This window comes from Papaver somniferum, chromosome 5, assembly GCF_003573695.1.
Source record: "Papaver somniferum cultivar HN1 chromosome 5, ASM357369v1, whole genome shotgun sequence".
Classification (NCBI taxonomy): Eukaryota; Viridiplantae; Streptophyta; class Magnoliopsida; order Ranunculales; family Papaveraceae; genus Papaver; species Papaver somniferum.
In genome coordinates, this window is record NC_039362.1 from 198,567,535 (window position 1) to 198,581,359 (window position 13,825).

Here is a 13,825-nt window from a genome sequence, read left to right on the forward strand (position 1 = left end):
CTGGCTGCTACCTTGGCACTAGCCTTGCATTGCTGGTACCAATGTCCAGAGATTCCACACCTATAACAAGGTGCATTGCCATTCTTTACTTTCTTAGGTGTGGGGTTCTTATGTGCTTTTTCAACAGTGTTTCCCCTACCACTAGGTCCGGAAGTAACATCTCTAGACCAGGTATTTGAATGGCCTCCACGCCAATGACCCTTTCAACGATGACCCTTTTTTCCTCTTCCACGTGGGTTGTTATCCCCACGTGAGTATGGAGCATGAGAATATGAATCGACATTTTAACCCTCTTTTCTTTCGGGTGTTTTCCTTTGTTATCCTTGACATAGTTAGCCTCGAGAATTTTCTTCTTCCCGGGGGCTCTAGCATTGTTGTTGCTAGAACTTCATTGTGCTTTCGACCACCCGCAATAAGTTGATCTACTTGCTAAAAGTTGTGATTCTTTTATTATCAACCTCTATGCGGTATTGGTTGGCTAGAATAACAGATGACAAAGGGAAAGTAGACAATGTCTATCGAATCAAATCTTTATCTGTAAGTTTTATCCCACAGAAATCGAGTTGTGCTTGTAGCTTAAGCATATCTCTTTGGAAATCACCTACCTTCACATAATCAAGAAACCGGATGTCATTCCACTGTTCATTCAACTGTGGGAGAAGACAATCCTCAATGCTCCCAAAACGGCTTGCTAGTGCATCCCACAGTTCTTTAGGACACATTATGTGTTGGTATCCCAAAAGGAGATTAGGGTCAATGTGTGCCTTCAAATATCGGACGGCTTCAGCCTTTTCTTTTTCAGTTGCTGGGACAACATCTTTGTCAGTAGAGGGTTTGATGGTGTCGGTGCATTCTTTTGCCACAAAAGCGATCTTCACATCAGCCATCCAACGGTGATAATGAAGTCCATCTATGCCCAACTGTCCGAATTCTTGTCGGATATATTCCGTCTTGCTCATCTACATAAGGCAAGGTTAAAGGACATTAGTATGACTGATTCCAGTACTTTATTCCTAAAGACTAAGTTTCTTAATGGCCAATGGAGTGAGAACCAGATTTCTTTGTGGTTTTTAAAGTATCTCGGTTAAGTCAAAATTCAATGGATGACAATACCCCGTTAACGATTGAATAAGAAAAATGAAAGTTTAAAAATAATCATGCAAAACTCGAATAGTATAATGGAACAAATAAGCAGGAATATAAAAAAAAATGAAACACACAGCATACGTTGCAAATGCAGCTCTAAAGACAAAAATCATAGTTTTTAGATAATAGAGTCAGATAATATAATTATTATATTATTATAAACGTAGCACCAAAATAATTATTGTACATCGAACAAAAGTCATACACAGCTTCATACGTTACATACATAGCACCGACATACAAACATTTATTATATTATTACTTTATAAAAAAACAGTCAAAATGTGGAATTAACCTTTACGTTACAGAAAACTATCATAAAGTATGTTAAGATGTAAGATAAGGCATGACGCATACAACCAGAATTCATCTACACTATGGATAAAATTGAGATCGGAACAGACAAAAAAAAAGACTCATGTCTATGGAAAGTGATTTTAGAAATAAACAAATATATTATAGCATATAGACTAACTGACACTTTAGGACTAATCACTGTTCGAACAGAGGAACACAACATTTTGACTCAAAACTACAAACAACGTGTAAGACATGAGACTAATCGATCAAGGCATAATCGTTCATACTTCATACACAACACACGATCAACAAAATATACATAGTATATATATAAAGAGAATAGTATTTTTATAATAATAATAATAATAATAATCTTGAATGAAGGGAAAGAACAGACAAAAACAATCGAGGATCAATAATCAAATCTATAAAACAGAAGCCAATACATGCCAGATCTTTTATACACATAATCACATCAATATAATAATATAATATATATATATAATAAATTTATATTCATAAAAAAAATAAGATATTGATGAGTTTTAAGAATCCACGGATCAGATCGTACATTCAAAAATAATGAAAAAATAAATAGATCATGGATCACACATAGCCTAGGACAAAATATATCATGGATCTAATAATAAAAATATATATAGACACATAGCATAGATACATAGTTTTTATCAGGATACAAACAATACACAATACAACAACACTGCTTTGCGTGAAGAAATTTTTTTTTACATAAGGCACCAGATCATGGCAGCAAACAACTTCTCATTCACCAAATCGTGTCAGAAACAATTAAAAAAAATAAAAAGAAAAAGGGTTTAGGGGTACCGTAGATCAGTTCAAATACTTGTGCAATCCAAAAATGAAAATCTTACTGCATGGAAGAGCTCGTGCGAGATAACGTTTTGGAGTAAGAATAAATAGAGAGAGAAAAGAAAGAAGAACTTTTCATTAACAAGAGAAGGGAAGGAACCCCATTACATAGGTAAGTATTATATTTATACAAAAGTAAAAGATGAAACCATGGCATACTAATGGACCACACATCCATGAATCATGGGCTCTATAACATTGATCACTTATTTGAATTTTGTTTTGTTTTTATACGAGTCAGACTTTTGTCTGCTTTCCAATACCCGTACAACAATTTAGTTTCGAAAACCGTGCAACACTGTTTATCCATCACTATCTTTTCTTTTCATACTTCACTTTCCAGAGCAAATGAGTCAAATTAAACTTTTTAACTTTTATTACTCCCTCTGTTAAAGATCGTCCTCTGTTCCTTTTTCGTCAGTTTCAAAATTGTGTCCAGCTTTTGTTTATAGTCATACTTTTTCAATGAACTCCCTAATATACTCTTAAATTCTTTATAATCATAAATCCATTTTTAACGTAATCCAATCTAAAATATCAAAGAAATTAGTATAATTGAGGAAACAAATATATCATTCATTCCTTTTAAGAAAATATACATGTAACTCTAAAAAATAAATTCCTTATAAAGTTTATACTTTATGAATTCGATATCTTTTAAATTTTCTTTTTATATTTGATATTTATAACTCTCACAACAATTTTGGATAGTCTTTATTACTAACATTTTTATTAAAATAAAATAAGTAAGTAACTAAGGATAGTCAAGTAAAATAATATGGTCTCCTTAATATTCTGAGAAAGTCAAAGCGGACTATTTTTGTGAAACGGAGGGAGTATCAAATTGTTCCTGATATTCCCTCGTTTTCTCTAGCCATTTCATGGTGAAAATTTTCTCTGAGTAAGCTTTAGGATCGCTTGGGGGTGGCGTAGATCACGAGAATGGGGATGTAATTGAAAATTATGATTATGGCACGAGAGACTGCTAACGGGGACGAGGTTTTCTATCTCTTTTTTCCTTTTCTTTGGTTATCTTCTTCCTTATCTCTGTCTCTCTAATGGGTCGGTATTTAAATTCGAATCAGGGGTAATTGGTTTGCTAATTAATCATATTTAGATTACGTTTATGTTTTCTTAGATCTTCAAATTGGTTGCTGCTTCCGAAATTTGTCTTTCTGTTTTGTTTTATTTGTTTAAGGTGATGTAGTGTTTACTCCCTATCTTAGCTGGGGGTTCTCATTGATTTTTCTAACTGGCCGGTCTGGTAATCCAATTTAAGATTCTTCCTTACCTATTTTTTCCCTTAAATTGGGTTTGCTTTTGAAGTGCATGTAGGAATTTGCCTTCTCCCTTTCGTCTGTGTTTCATCTAGGAAAAGGGATAGTGTATTGGTGAGAATGCCTTAGATAACATCATTGGTTTTTTACATAGGTTCGTGTAATTTCGTTTGAAATTGTGGTAATGGTCATAAAAATTTATAGTAATTTTAATTACAATCATGGGGTGTGTAATTTCTTTTGAAATTGTTCAATTGACCTTAAACTTTATGTCATGCATTTGTTTTGAAAAATAAGATTCATATAGTGTAGTATCTCCTGATTTGTGATAATGATCAGAATTGAATTAGGTGACTTTCTTATTTATGCTCTAAGGTTGTGTAATTCCTTTAATTTTTTAACCTTCACCTTTTGGTATGCAATCTGTTTGAATTATCTATCCAATCCCTGCCACTATTCTGCTTTGAATCCTAGCTATCTCCCCTATTTTCCTTAGTCTTGTAATGTGCCTTTCTGTGTTATTCTGGCCTTATATGGTTTAGAGATTTTGATTTTGTATTTAATCCGTTTATGTTTAGTGTCTGTTGCCTTATAATTAACCTCCTAAAGAGATCTGTTAAATATTTCGCAGCACTCCATTGTCTTTTCTCTATGGAGCTTTCATGTAATGTTCAGTAATCCAGGATACCCGATCGTGAAATTTATGTTCATTTCTTTGTTTTCAAACCTTTTTTTGGACCTTAGTCTACTTGTTATAAATCGTTTTTACTCAACCCATTAGCGCCTCTCTCCCTTGTGCTTGCGCGGAATACGAAAAATGATACCCATGCTCCTCTGATACATGCAACCCCGGGTAAGTCCATCCAATTTAAATTGATCATTTCAAATCTGTTTCATTTTCATTGCTATTTTTCCAATATTGTATTACCTTAAGCTTTCTCAAGTTTCCTTAGCCATATCCAGTCATTGAATAGTCTATCAGTTTTGCAACTCCTACAAGCTGATCTCTCTTATTTGGTCATATCAAAGTTAAATCATTTTCTTTGCAGTTTTTATTATACAATTTAGCTTGATCTTGTCTTAACGTTGTTTTGTTGTTAAGTTGTATTCCTATTCGAAAAGTATTTACGTGTAAAATACTAATTGTTGGTGTCCATTATATTACTTTGTAACTGCTATTGTAACTTTATTGGCTTGCCAAGATGAGCATTCTAGCTTGGAACTGTCAAGGGCTTAATCAGCAAAAAAAAATACAACATCTTCGAAGCTTAATATCACTGCACAAATGTTTTTCTATCCGAAACCCTAGGTACCAACAATCATATGAATTTTATTGCACCATCGCTTCAATTCCAGAATCATTTCTCTGTCACGAAAGTAGGCAGGAGGGGAGGATTATGTTTAATGTGGAAGGATAACTACGATGTGCAAATCATCTTGCATTCACAGAGTTATATACACGTACTTATTACTCATCCGGCACCTGAACATCCTTGGTTGTGCACGGGTATATATGCCCACCCCCCCACCCCCCGGTTGCAAGAAAAGATTTTTAGCAAGAGTTCCCATCAATATTTTCCAACATCAATGCACAATGGGTCCTCATTGGAGACTTCAATGAAGTAATGGACCAAGCGGAAGAAAAAAAGGTAGAAAAGTAACATATGCTCAAACCCAACCATTTCTCAATTTAATTGATCAAATGGGACTTTTGGATATGGGATTCCGAGGCGATCCGTTCACATGGACGAACAATCAGCAAGGACAAAATGACATTCTGTAACGACTCGACGGTGCTATGGCAACTCAACATTGGAGAACGTCCAAACCACATGCAGGGGTTACGCACCTACCGAGAATAGCTTCAGACCATGCCCCAATTCTTCTCCAAACTAAAGCAATTGATTGCCAAGGGAGCAAAAACTATAAGTTTGAGCACTTATGGCTTACCCATCCACAACTACCACAAGTGGTGAATTCAGCGTGGACCAAGATTCATGATACCCCATGCTCCTCTGGTACATGCAACCCCCGGGTAAGTCCATCCAATTTAAATTGATCATTTCAAATCAGTTTCATTTTCATTGCTATTTTTCCTATATTGTATTACCTTAAGCTTTCTCAAGTTTGCTTATCCATATCCAGTCATTGAATAGTTCAGTTTTGCAACTCCTACAAGCTGATCTCTCTTATTTGGTCATATCAAAGTTAAATCATTTTCTTTGCAGTTTTGTTTATACAATTTAGCTTGATCTTGTCTTAATGTTGTTTTGTTGTTAAGTTGTATTCCTATTCAGAAAGTATTTACGTGTAAAACACTAATTGTCGGTGTCCATTATATTACTTTGTAACTACTATTGTAACTTTATTGGCTTGCCAAGATGAGCATTCTAGCTTGGAACTATCAAGGGCTTAATCAGCAAAACACAATACAACATCTTCGAAGCTTAATATCACTGCAAAAACCATCCTTTGTTTTTCTATCCAAAACACTAGATACCAACAATCATATGAATTTTATTGCACAATCGCTTCAATTCCAGAATCATTTATGTGTCCCGAAAGTAGGCAGGAGGGGAGGATTATGTTTAATGTGGAAGGATAACTACGATGTGCAAACCATCTTGCATTCGCAGAGTTATATACATGTACTTTATTACTCCTCCGTCACCTGAACATCCTTGGTTGTGCACGGGTATATATCCCCCCACGCACCCGGTTGTAAGAAAAGATTTCTAGCAAGAGTTCCCATCAATATTTTCCAACATCAATGCACCATGGATCCTCATTGGAGACTTCAATGAAGTAATGGACCAAGTGGAAAAAAAGGGGGTAGACAGGTAACATATGATCAAACCCAACCATTTCTCAATTTAATTGATCAAATGGGACTTTTGGATCTGGGATTCCGAGGCGATCCGTTCACATGGACGAACAATCAGCAAGGAAAAGATAACATTCTGGAACGACTCGACAGAGCTATGGAAACTCAACATTGGAGAACGTCCAAACCACATTCAGGGGTTACGCACCTACCGAGAATAGCTTCATACCATGCCCCAATTCTGCTCCAAACTAAAGCAATTGATTGGCAAGGGAGCAAAAAGTATAAGTTTGAGCACTTATGGCTTACCCATCCAAAACTACCACAAGTGGTGAATTCAGCGTGAACCAAGATTCATGATACTCCATGCTCCTCTGGTACATGCAACCCCCGGGTAAGTCCATCCAATTTAAATTGATCATTTCAAATATGTTTCATTTTCATTGCTATTTTTCCTATATTGTATTACCTTAAGCTTTCTCAAGTTTCCTTAGCCATATCCAGTCATTGAATAATCTATCAGTTATGCAACTCCTTCAAGATGATCTCTCCTATTTGGTCATATCAAAGTTAAATCATTTTCTTTGCAGTTTTTTTTATACAATTTAGCTTGATCTTGTCTTAACGTTGTTTTGTTGTTAAATTGTATTCCTATTAGGAAAGTATTTACATGTAAAACACTAATTGTCGGTGTCCGTTTTATTACTTTGTAATTACTATTGTAACTTTATTGGCTTGCCAAGATGAGCATTCTAGATTGGAACTGTCAAGGGCTTAATCAATAAAATACAATACAACATTTTCGAAGCTTAATATCACTGCACAAACCATCCTTTGTTTTTCTATCCGAAACCCTAGATACCAACAATCATATGAATTTTATTGCACAATCGCTTCAATTCCAGAATCATTTCTGTGTCCCGAAAGTAGGCAGGAGGGGAGGATTATGTTTAATGTGGAAGGATAACTACGATGTGCAAATCATCTTGCATTCGCAGAGTTATATACACGTACTTATTACTCCTCCGTCACCTGAACATCCTTGGTTGTGCACGGGTATATATGCCCCCTGCACCCGGTTGCAAGAAAAGATTTCTCGCAAGAGTTCCCATCAATATTTTCCAACATCAATGCACCATGGGTCCTCATTGGAGACTTCAATGAAGTAATGGACCAAGCGGAAAAAAAAAGGGGTAGACAGGTAACATATGCTCAAACCCAACCATTTCTCAATTTAATTTATCAAATGGGACTTTTGGATCTGGGATTCCGAGGCGATCCGTTCACATGGACGAACAATCAGCAAGGACAAGATAACATTCTGGAACGACTCGACAGAGCTATGGAAACTCAACATTGGAGAACGTTCAAACCACATGCAGGGGTTACGCACCTACCAAGAATAGCTTCAGACCATGCCCCAATTCTGCTCCAAACTAAAGCAATTGATCAGCAAGGGAGCAAAAACTATAAGTTTGAGCACTTATGGCTTACCCATCCACAACTACCACAAGTGGTGAATTCATCGTGGACCAAGATTCATGATTCGGAACCTACATTGAATTTGAAACTCAAGCTCATTTCAACCAGTGAAATCCTTACCGAGTGGAACAAAGAAACTTCCGGCCACCTCCCCAGGATGATCAAGAAATCCACAACGCAAATCAAACTGGTACAACATCAATGTGCCATTCGTACTGGCAATGAGTTGACACATTGGAAACTACGTGAAAAACAACTCAGAGATCAACACATGACGTTACTTGACTGCCACGCAACTTACTGGCGACAAAGATCAAGAATACAATGGCTACAATCGGGCGATCGTAATACCACATTCTTCCACACCAAAGCAACAATCCACCGAAGTTGTAATAACATCCAGCAACTTCAAGACCATCAAAACAATTGGGTTACAGACAAAGATGTCGTGGTTGGTGATAGACACATTTTTGTGTTTAATTTGATCTCAATACCATCAATTAGATGTAGTTGTCTTAATAAGGAAACTAGGTAAGGGCATGCTAGTCTTGTTCATTTTCTTGGTTTACTGCAGTTTCCTTTGGTCAGCTCTATTTGGTTTTGAAGACCCACAGTTATTCCAGTTACTGTTTTACGGTTCGAGTTGACTAATCCTTTCCTAAGTCTGGCTGAAGACTTTAAACTTAACACTTCTTGGGAGGTAACCCATGCTCATGCAACATGGTAATATCTTTCCTTAACTCTTTTTCTTCAAGTGGTAACCGTTTCTTCTTGTTCATGATTTTAATTTTATCTTTAGAACATCGAGGACAATGTTAGATTTAAGTTTGGGGGTATGGGAGAAACTTTTTAGTTGCACTTTTGAAACTTCTAGCGTCACATGGTATCCGGTTAGCTAAGTTTACATACTTTTTCTCACCGAAAAGATAGAAATTGGAATGCTAGAGATAACAACTTATTGAGACATTAGAGAAAAAGACATTGAGATCCTTGAAATTCAGGAGAGAACTTGTTCCTTTTAGAGGGTAACCGTGATGGACCTAACCATACATGATGGAAAGGCAAGTAGGTCAGGGAAATTCCAGAAAGACAAAGCAACCTCACAATGTAGTCTTAGTTACTGGATTGCGACTCTCTCTCAATAGAAACTTATCATCATCAACAAGCGGAGCGACATCAAAATCTATGAAGAAAGTTGAAGAAGTTTTAGGTTTAGAAGCAACAATAGAAGAGAATAATTCAAAAATCAAAGTTGAAGTTATAAGAGAAAATGATATAAGTTGTTAGAATCCATGATACCAAGACATCACAAGTTGCGAAGATCCAAGTTTTGAAAGTCCTTCTCTCATGGCCATGTAAATTATTGTCTTGTAATTTTTTGTTTTAAAAAAAAAAGAAAAAAAAATGGAAAAAAAAATGAAAAATGAAAAATAAAATAAAAAATGAAACATCATTACGTTCTTTTTGTTCAATAAGGCCATAGGGAAGAAGAAATTTATAAGTCAAGCAAGAAATCGAAGAGAAGAGTTAATTGTCAAGGTTCTATGAGGTTCGAGAGTTTATCATCAACAACTGAAGACCGAAGAAGGCGTTGTTTCTACTGAGCACTGTGAGAGAGTCGAAGAAAGATGCATTTTGGTTGCTTTGTTAGTCTGCTTTCAATCTGGCACAAAATCTTTCTAGCACTGGTTTAACTCATCACACGTGATTAGTCCAGCTGTGTAGGAGATGTCCCTCTCAGTTTTATCTCTCTCCTAATCTTATCCAGCTGTAAAGCAGCGGACGCATCTTACAATGTTTATCTAGCTGTGTAGCGGATATCTCTTTATCTAGCAGTGGTGTGGATGTGTCTCCCCTTTTCTTCAGTCAGCTTTAGAGCTGACACCTTTAATTTCTATGGAATTTTACTTTCTTGGAGATAGGTTGAGAATATGTATGTCCTCATAGCTCTTTGGATACTTGTGACCAATTAGGAGTAAAGGTTTTGTGGGTACACCTCTGGTAAACCCTCCGGAGACAACACTCCGCCGCTAGGGCCACCTAGCGCCCTAGCGGTTTAACGGCCTGCTGCACGTGCTAAGTGTAGTCTTTTTATCCTTTCAAAAATAAATTTTGCTCGAGGACTAGCAAATAATAAGTTTGGGGGTATTTGATAGACACATTTTTGTGTTTAATTTGATCTCAATACTATATATTGTTGGCACTCGAGTTTGTACTAATTTTGGTGTTTTATGTGTTTGTAGGCACCTTTGGAAAATAAACATTTTTTGGAAAATTCGGCTCGAAAAGTTGGTAAAAGCCCCGGAGGACACGTGTTATTCGGACTCTCACCGTTGGATAAGGGGCACCCCAATTACTAAGATTCGATGGGTCTGTTGGCTATAAATAGGTTGCCGGGGTTGAGTAGAAAGGGTGTCGAGAGTCTGGGGGGCTGAGGAGAGCCAGAGAAGAAGAAATTCGAGTTTTCCAAAACTCGGTTTCTGCTACTGCTGCTGATGATGAACATGAAGAACACGAAGAACGGGCCTGTACCAGTAGTCGTTTTTCTACATTAATAACCACTCACACCTGTGGGTCGTACATCAGGCAGACTTATTTGCCACAACGTTTGCGACACAGCTGCAGCAGTCTTATTTTGTCACAAGGGGTCATAGTTCTCTGGTTTGTAACAAATATAATTGTTACAAACCTGGTTTTATTGTATTTCTCATATTCTCATCATTTGTAAACCATTTTTGAGCATCAATGAAATTCTTTGAGAGGTTTTCCAACATGATGAGCGGCTAATTCTCTCGTAACCAAGGCAATGGATGAAGCTATTCACACATGAACAATGGGTAACTATTTCATTTTCTATAATATTTAATTATAATTCACTCAATCACTGCTTTTACAGAGTTCTTAAAAGTTTACATAATTTTCTTCATTAGTTGTGATTCAATTAGATAGGTTATGCTTTGGTTAGATAATCTATGCTTAAGGGATACGATTAATTTTTGAGAATATGTTTGATTATTTGTGGATTAAGAAATAAAGGATTAAAAGGATAATTAGAGTTATGAAACATTTGACATCATTCATGTGTAATAGTGGATTCTAGTGTCTTGGTTACCTCTCGCCCACTTTGTTAATATTTTTGTATATAATTTTATTGAATCTTTAAATTTAATCTTCACAAGTCCGAGAGTTTGAACCTCATTACTACAACAACAATCAAAAACATAATCATTTTGGCGCCGCCGACGCGGATTTGTGCTTAGGTAGAATTTTTAGGTTTTTTTTTTTATTTCATTTGTTCATTTTACGTTTCTTTGGGTGTGTCTTTGTATTACAGGTTTGAAGTTGGATACTAAAGACTTGGAATCAAAGCTTAAAGCCAAAAGAGAAGGAAAAAGACAAAGCAAAAAAAAAAAAAGCGAAAGAAAAATTAAAAAAAAAAAGAGAGAATTTATTTTATTTTTTAGAGACCTTCCATTTTTTGTAATTATTTTTTTTCTTTTCTTTTGCACTTTATTTGGACTTTGGACTTGGACAATTATTTTTTTTAAACCCTAAGGAAGGGTACATTAAATATAAAACTGTTTGCAGGGAAGGACGACGATTACAATATCGTCTCGGCCCCTCGGGTTCGCACATGACATAGGAGTCGTGGCCCGAGTCGACTTCAGCGGTTCTTCGCCCGTCTGGTACGGGAGGTAAGCTTTCGAAACACCCGCGAATCCCCTGTCAGCGGGTTTATTGTATGCCTTAAGGTGAATATATGCTGAGGATTTGAATACGGTTGTTTTAATTTCCTAGTAAAGGGCAAGGCCTGGCCAAATTAAGATAAGGACTCGGATTTCATCACCGTTTCCTTCTTGCCCGCCTTAGGAAAACGAAACCAAACGCGAACCTAAGCTTAAAATTTTGACTAGAACGAGACCTATAGGGTAACGAGCTTAATAGGAAAGTCGTTCGAAAAATATTGGTTACTCTTTTGAGCATACTTTGAAGTTCATGATGGTTTCTGCGAGTTGAATGCGTGACTGCGCGCCTTATAATACCGGTGAGACCTTGGGTATCAAAGCTCCTCGCAGCTTCCCTCGTCTCAATTCAACTTACTTAAACTCGGATTGATTCCAAAGAGGTTTGCTCAGATTGTAACGAATTCCTTTTCGAAAGATTAGAAGCTGGTCTAAAACAATCTAAGTGGAGCCATCATGCTTGTTGTTTGCTAGATTTTATAGGTTTGATTTGGTCGAGTCAGCCTTGTTTGTGATTGTGTAGAATTCCCTTGCGGTTAGGATGTCGAACTGGTATTATAATAGCCAATACAATGAGTATCCGACTGAGCAGCTTGGACATTATCCTTTTTATGACCATAGTGTGAATAGTGATTGGGAACGCGAAACTTTTGAAGGTTATGGTCCATACCATTGTGAGCCCAATTACTATCCATATACCCACAGGTCATACGAGCAAAACAATCCTTCTATTTCTCTAGAAGAGTCTCAAGAGTTTCAATGAGTCAACACGGAAGTTATTTATGAAAGAGACTTATAATATTCTTCTCCCAGAAGAGTCCGTAGAGCGGTCAACTAAGATATCTCTAGAAGAGACCCTCAAGCAATTTACTGAGAATACAAATAGGATTGTGGAAAAACTTGCTCAGGATAGTCTTAATTTCCAGTGTAGTTTTCCCAATACCACCCTCGAAAATAAGGATAGTTTTTATTCACATAATCAAGATGACGAGGTTAGAATTGGTAACACTACTTGTTTTGATAAGGTTCGATCATTTTCATGTTATTATAGTGATATTATGATGAGGATAGTATTGATGAAGAACATGAAATATGTAGGCATAGTGATCAGGAATTGGTTACTCCAATTGAACTTTACAATGATAATATTATTTCTAGTTCAAATCCAAATAATTTTAATAATTATTCACCTATTCAAAAGGACGAGGATTTGACTAGAGATACCCTCGTTTTAGACGATGTAGTATTTCCTGTTTACAAAGCCGATAATGATTTAGAGGAACGAGTTTATTCTGAGAATAATGTTTTAGAGTCTAGCGATTTAGAAACAATAGTCTTAGACGAAGAAGATGAACTCGTAGAGATGAGTGAGGATGAACCTGACTTAGAAGAATCAATTGACCATTTCCAGGAATCTGATGACCTAGAAATTAGGGAAGTTGTGACTAGTCTTTCTAGAGACACAGAAAACTCTAAGTTTGGGGGTGATTATCATTCTCCATGTGCTTTAACTCTTAGAAAGTTCCCTCGTGTAGGACTTGACATTTATGCCTCAACCATATTACAAGATTATCTTCATACATGTTTTCCGAACCTAATGATGTCCATAGAGAAGCTCAGTTGTTAGAAACCCATCCTCTGGTTGATGTGGTTAACCCAGGCTATGATACCAAGATTGACTTTGTTTTCCCACCAAAAACTTTTCTTCCAATTGTGGGAACATATGATTTTCAGATGTGCAGGATATTAAGTTTTGAGACTAAACCTAATTACTTTAGGATATTAGGGTCGACACATTTTCTTAAGAATGACCATTATTATGGTCAACTTTGTGAGTCAAATCTAATTGACTTAGAGGATCCCCAATTATTCAGGTTGTTATTATGTGCTTCTAAATTTTTATTTGAGTTTTTACAGACTCTAGGACCTAATAATTCGGATCTCACTTTTGAGGAGTTGCAGCCTAAAGAAATATATTTAGACCCTTTTATAGAACCTGAACCTGAACCACAATTAGATGTAGTTGTCTTAATCAGGAAACTAGGTAAGGGCATGCTAGTCTTGTTCATTTTCTTGGTTTACTGCAGTTTCCTTTGGTCAGCTCTATTTGGTTTTGAAGACCCGCAGTTATTCCGGCTACTGTTATACGGTTCGAGTTGACT

General features: G+C 36.3%; 1 protein-coding gene across 1 annotated transcript; it reads right to left on the reverse strand.

The window, feature by feature from the left end:
• Nucleotides 1–515: 515 nt before the first annotated feature.
• Nucleotides 516–959, reverse strand: LOC113280532. Its single transcript, XM_026529143.1, has one exon. The coding sequence runs from the start codon at nucleotides 957–959 to the stop codon at nucleotides 516–518; it is 444 nt and encodes a 147-aa protein (XP_026384928.1).
• Nucleotides 960–13,825: the final 12,866 nt, after the last annotated feature.